Source organism: Ichthyophthirius multifiliis, assembly GCF_000220395.1.
Source record: "Ichthyophthirius multifiliis unplaced genomic scaffold scaff_1120509251262, whole genome shotgun sequence".
NCBI classification, from domain to species: domain Eukaryota; phylum Ciliophora; class Oligohymenophorea; order Hymenostomatida; genus Ichthyophthirius; species Ichthyophthirius multifiliis.
In genome coordinates this window covers 5,978-12,275 of record NW_004086046.1, presented here as the reverse complement: position 1 = coordinate 12,275, position 6,298 = coordinate 5,978, and the positions used below count along the sequence as shown (strand labels likewise).

Here is a 6,298-nt window from a genome sequence, read left to right as displayed (position 1 = left end):
AGAGTAATTTATAAAAATTACATTATATTTTTGTTGACGAAGTATAAGATCTTCCCTAAAACATAATTTTATTATTAAAGCTTGTATCTTCTCATGGATTATTTTATTCAGGTGATACTGCATAAACTATTACTTAAGGAGTTAGTTTCAGAACTGGTACACTATAAAGTATTGTTTTTTAAGAAAAGCTTAATTAGAATAATGTGAATGTAAAACAATTAAACATTAATTTTAGAACTCATAGACAAATTCTTACTCTAGCAAATTCTATTATCGATATTTTAGAATTTTTCTTTTCCTCCACTATAGATAGATTAAGGAAAGAATAATCTCCTAAAGAAGGACCTATTCCACTAATAATAGGAAGTGAAGATTTAGAAGCATTATTTTGGGCTTTAACTGGAGAAGAGAAAAGTGAGAGAAGTAATATAGAATTTGGTTGTAATTAAGTTGTTTTAGTTAGAAATTAGGAAGCTAAAAAGCGATTACCTGCTTAATTATAACATGCTTTGTGTCTAACTATTTATGAATCTAAAGGACTAGAATTCGATGATGTTATTATTTTTGATTTCTTTACTGATTCTGATGTAATTGATTAATATGGGATTTTAAGATAATTAAAATTCAGTTCTAATATTATTGACGTCGATGAACATGAGAGAATTCTAAACGAAAAGAATTAATAAAGATTAATTGCTTTAGAATAAATTAGAAATGAAAGAAATGAAATTATAAAATAAGAATATGAAGATTAAGAATAACTTAAAAAACTAAAATCAGAGAAAGAATAATATTCATACGAAAATTATATGGATAATTGGAATGCCAAGCATATGATTATTAGCTTAAATTAATTAAAAATAGAAGAAATTTAAACTCGTTCGACTAATAGATAAAATAGGCTATAAAAATTAGCCTAATTAGACAGTGAGATTAAAAGTGACTCCTTTTATGGAATAAAGCTTCCTAATTCTCAAAAAATCGAGTTAGTAAATATGGAATTGGATACAAATTAATTATCCTAATATAAATCATCTTTAAACAGTAAAGATTTCGCTGGTTTATGTATTGAATTAAAAGCTTTATATGTATCCATAACTAGAGCTAAAAAAAGGATTTTAATATACGACCAAAAACCTAAAAACCGATAAGCAATCGAATCTTTTTGGCTAAAACTTAAAGCTGTTGAAATGTTTAAAGGAACTAATTTTGTAGAAAAATTCCTTTAAAAAACTAGTAAAGAAAATTGGCTAAAACAAGGCGAAAAAATGCTTTAAAACGGGTTTTTTGAATAGGCATTTCTATGTTTTAGTAAAAGTGGTAATGAAGAATTTTTAGAAAAAGCCTAAAATTTATATTTAGCTTAATAAGTAAAAGAAGAACTTGAAGAAATTTAAAGAGAAGAAAATTATTTATAATAAGGAATTATGGAATATTCAAATATATCAAAAAAAGACCAACTTAAAATCTAATAAGAATTAGAAATAAAGAAAAAAAAAGCCTAAAAAACCTTTGAATAAATAGGAGAATATTTCCTAAAAGTTAAAAAATATGAAGAAGCTGCGAAATGTTTTTTTAGCAGTTAAAATTATTTAAAAGCAGCAGAATCTTACTTATTGTCTGGAAATTTAAAAAGCTCAGCAGAAAGTTTTTATATTTCTGAAAATTACCAAAAAGCGGCAGAACTTTTTATTCAAATTAAAGAGCCTTTAAGAGCAATTGAATGTTTAGATAATATTGAATAATGGCATTAAATTCTTGAAGTCGTTATTTAATTTAGGTCTCTTTTGCCTAATAAATAAATTCATGGGATTATTAAAAGATACGCTACGTTAGTTTTGGAAGATCTAGTTAAAGAAGCTTAAGAACAAGATTATTAAGAAAATAATTCTAAATATTAGCAAATTTTGGAATTTAATGATGATATATCTTTTATAGAAAATAAAAATAATAATCAATTAAAAGAATAATCTGATTAAATAATTGAAGTTAATGAAGATGAATAAGAAGATATTGATTAAAATAAAACAGATGAAAAAAAAAAAAAAAATTAAGAAGACCATAATAATAATAATTAATATTATGAAGTTGAAGACAATATCAATTATAATTAATAAAATAATGAAAAATAAGATAAAAAAGAGGAAAAATCAAATAAAAATTAAAACTCTTCTAATAAAATAGATGAATTATCATTTGATTTTATATAATAATGTCAATAGGATTTCGATCATCTAACAAACTTTGATCCTGATGACGAATGGTTAATATTAAAAAAATAACAATCTAATATTTCAATTATCCTCAATTAATCAATGAAAGACTAAACCAATATAACAGATATCTCCTTTACATTAGTAAACGAATAAGAAGAAGAAAACTAATAATAAGATAATTAACAACAAGGAATAAATTAACTGGAAGAAAATAAATAATAAATACTCCAATAAAAAGACTTAATTTAAAAAATTCATTAAATAAAAACGCGCCCAAATATAAAAATAACTGATAAATAAATGCTAAAAATAATAAATTATATAAATTCAATAAACTAAACTAATAAGTACTTAACAGAAATAAAATCAGAGGAAAATTTATCAAATATAAATTAAAAAAATATAATTTTTATACTTTGAACTTTAGAAAAATTTGAGGTTTTTCGTTTATGTATATATATATGTAATAAATACGATCTTTCATAAAAAACAGGAAATTATATAATGAGTTTGGCTTTTAAATTTTCACCAAATTCGACTTAATCAAGAAACCTGAATGATTCTTTATTTGACTATTATAATAAATAATACGTTAAAAAGCAATAAAATTTAAGTATTTTGGCTTCTATTGCTTTATCTAATATTCTAGAAATTATACATCCGTAATACTTGTAATTTAGATATTAAAACATTCCTGAAAATAATTACAATTCGTTTCCTTTTTATGTCTATAGGGGATTATTGTCCTTAGGATTATGGAAAAAAATACTTCTTTTATTAAATTATGAAAGTGCACTTGCACTTACTAATTATTTCGGGGATTTTTTTAACCATAAGTTGATTTTTTTAACTAAATCAGATAAATATATGAACAAAATTGCACAAATATAAGCTGTTTAAAATGAAGGAAATAATATTATTTTGCCTTCTTTTAAGTCTTTGCCTTTTCTGAATATTCCTGAAGATGAATATGATATAAATTACAGTATTTTATGTTTAGATCACATAAATGAATATCTAAGAAAAAAACCAGAATCAATCTAAAATTTAAAATTTCCCTCTTTTTTTGAATTAACACATTTATTTTGGGACTAATAAAATGAATTTTTAACATCTAGCATTTTTTGGGAAAAAGCATCTTCCTCCTTTAAAAAATATTAAAATTTAGAAAAAATAAAAGAAAATAAATTAAAAAACTATGATTTTTATTCTTTTTATTTTCATTTAATTATTGAATTAGAAAAAAATGAGCTTTTAAGGAATTAATTAATAAAGAGTTTAAAAAATTAATCTTTTTTAGACTTCTTAAATATAGGACAAAATATAATTTAAAATCTATTTAAAATATAAACTTTTTCTAAACAAAATAATAAAAATATTATCCTTTAGGCTTTATTATCTTCTTTTGGAATTCGTTCTTTCTCTTTTTTATAAAAAAATTAAATTTTATTAAATTTTGGTTATTATAGAGTTTGTGTATCAAAAGATAATAAAATAATAGATTTCATATATTAAAATAAATATTTTTTTAAACAAAATAAATGCTTTGTTTTAGACCTAGATTGCTAATTTATTTCTATTCCATTAAAAGCTGCCATTTAATATATTTTTTATACCCTCTATAAGACTTTGGGTAAACTAATTAAACTCAAAATTAAAAATAATATTCCTTCTTTTCTTAAAGACAGTTTTCAATCTATTTTTAATCTAATTTTTATTTAAATACAAAAATAATTGGACATATCTTTTTCAAAACTAATAATTAATGAAAGCTAAGAGCTTTTTAAAATTAATTATTATTAAAATTTAAAAGGCGAAAATATATAAAATGAATATAAATAATATTCCAAAAATAATCCATTATATAAACTCCACAAAACACAATTTTACCATAAAGCCCTTACATATAAACAAGAAATAAACCAAATAACAAATGAAGATGAAGATATATCATATTACGTACATTTAGTGAGTAAATTCTACGGAAAATATAAACAAAAAGACGCCTTAAAAATAAAAAAATAATTCATTAAAATTACTAAAAAGTTTCTTTTTACAACCCTATATATTCTCCAAAACCATAACCATGAAATAATTACTCTTTAAGAAAATTTACAAATAAGAAATTGTTTATTAAACACGGCTTTTAAATTATTAAAAAAAGAAGCCTATTCTCCTTTGAAATAACTCAAAAATTACGAAAAAGCTTTCCTTATTTTAAAATTTTTAAATTATTAAGAATATATTGAATTTATATTTTTATAATCGAAAAAAAAACTAATATTTTTAAAATAAAATCTCTCTTTTTTTCTCTCTTAATATCGAAATTTCCAAAAACCTATTTCTTCTTCCAAAAGCCTTATTTAAATTCTCGATATATATGCTAAAGATCTTAAAAGTTAATATATTTTCTTAAAGATTATAAATTCAATTATTTAATGTATCCTTTCTTATTCTTTTTTAAAAAATAATTTATCTATATTTTTACCTGAAGAATATACTTTTTTCCTTTAATAAGTTGAAAATAATTCTATTAATTCTTACATAGAAATAGTAAAAGATGAAAATGAAGAAGACCATTTGAATATAATATCTGAATTATTATATTATATACAAAAAATATAAGAAACATAAGATTTTTCTTATAGAAAAGATTATTTTTATAACAAATTTTTAAATCTAATCAAATTCATATATATAAATATAGAATATCCCAATAAAAAACTATAAACCGAATTAGAAAAAATGCAAATATAAATAAACCAAAATCTTTTTATAGAAAAAAATTTAAACAAACATGAATATTGGGAACAAATTTTAAAATCGGAAAACTTTTTAGATAAAAAACTTGTTTTTTAAAAAAACAATCTTTTAAAAAAATATAATGTTGTTTATAGTAAATTAAATGATTAAAATAATAATAATTATTTACCGATTTTTGTTAAAAAAATAAACTCGGCGAAAATAATTTAACGATTTTTCAAAAAAAAAGGATTTCTTTAATTAACTAATAAAATAACTTATGCTAAAATTTCATTTCTATATACACCCTTATGTATTTAGGAAACTTTAATTAATAATTATTATATGCGAACAAGAAAAATAAGGACCTTTTTTATTTCTATGAATTACATGTAAATTATATAGAAGATATCTTAGCTTAATATTATAGTTAAGTCTGTTAAAATGCAGAAGACTATCATTATTTAATGGATTAATTAGAATAATAACATAACAGATTTGAAGAATATAATTAAATTTTGGGCAAAATCAACTAAGAGAATGAAATATAAATAGTATAATAAATAACAAAATAAGTTTATGAATAGAATTAAAACAAAAATTAATTATAAAAATGGATTGATTAAAAAAATAAAGTAAAAAATAAAAAATTGAATGATGAAAATGATATAATTTTGTAAAGTAAAATAAAAATAGCAATTAAATGGGCAAAACTAGGACTTTTGTAAGAAGCTATTTAAAAGAAAAATAATATTAATTTGAATTTATAAGAAAAAGAAGTTAAACTAACTAAAGTTGAAAATTAAATTATAAAAAAATAAACAAAAAAAAATTAAAAATATACATGAATTAATTAATAAATATAAAAAAAAGAATTTTAAAACTTAAAAAAAATATTTAATAATCTTTTTAAAAATAATACAATTTTAAATATATAATAAAAAATTATATGATATTATATATAAATATATTTATATATATATTTATATATATATATATTATTACAATTTTTATAATATATTTATCAAATTTTTTTTATTTTTTATTTTTCTTATTTTATTTTTATTCCTTTTTTATTTATTTTGATACTTAACCAATATTAATTTATTTTCCTTTTTTTTTAAAAAAATGAATAATTTCGCATTAAACATTGATATAATCAAAGGGATTAATTTAAGTAATAATATTCCGGATGCTTTATTTAGCTATATAGTAACTTAATTATTTTAGATTAAAAATAGTAATATTAAAAATTTAAAATACAAAGATAGATTAAATAATATTATTTACGAAAAATTAAAATAATGATTTTAATGTTTCCAAATTTATTGAAGTAATAA

General features: G+C 19.7%; 2 protein-coding genes across 2 annotated transcripts, besides 5 other annotated features; both read right to left on the bottom strand. All coding sequences in view use genetic code 6, as the record gives it.

Moving 5' to 3' along the window:
• Window positions 1–208: 208 nt before the first annotated feature.
• On the bottom strand, window positions 209–3,515 carry IMG5_171410 (hypothetical protein). Its single transcript, XM_004029818.1, has 2 exons — window positions 3,414–3,515; window positions 209–3,361 (listed from the first exon to the last, which is right to left on the bottom strand). The coding sequence occupies exon 2, from the start codon at window positions 3,352–3,354 to the stop codon at window positions 2,305–2,307; it is 1,050 nt and encodes a 349-aa protein (XP_004029866.1). The 5' UTR covers window positions 3,355–3,361; window positions 3,414–3,515; the 3' UTR covers window positions 209–2,304.
• Window positions 2,116–2,162: a microsatellite.
• Window positions 3,516–3,567: 52 nt separating the features above from the next.
• Window positions 3,568–5,777, bottom strand: IMG5_171400 (hypothetical protein; the record flags this gene model as incomplete). The annotated part of the gene is made up of 1 exon (XM_004029817.1): window positions 3,568–5,777. A coding segment is annotated over one exon (1,869 nt), but the record flags the coding sequence as incomplete, so codon positions are not given.
• Window positions 5,778–5,904: 127 nt separating this feature from the next.
• Window positions 5,905–5,957: a microsatellite.
• Window positions 5,917–5,992: a microsatellite.
• Window positions 5,987–6,042: a microsatellite.
• Window positions 5,988–6,042: a microsatellite.
• Window positions 6,043–6,298: the final 256 nt, after the last annotated feature.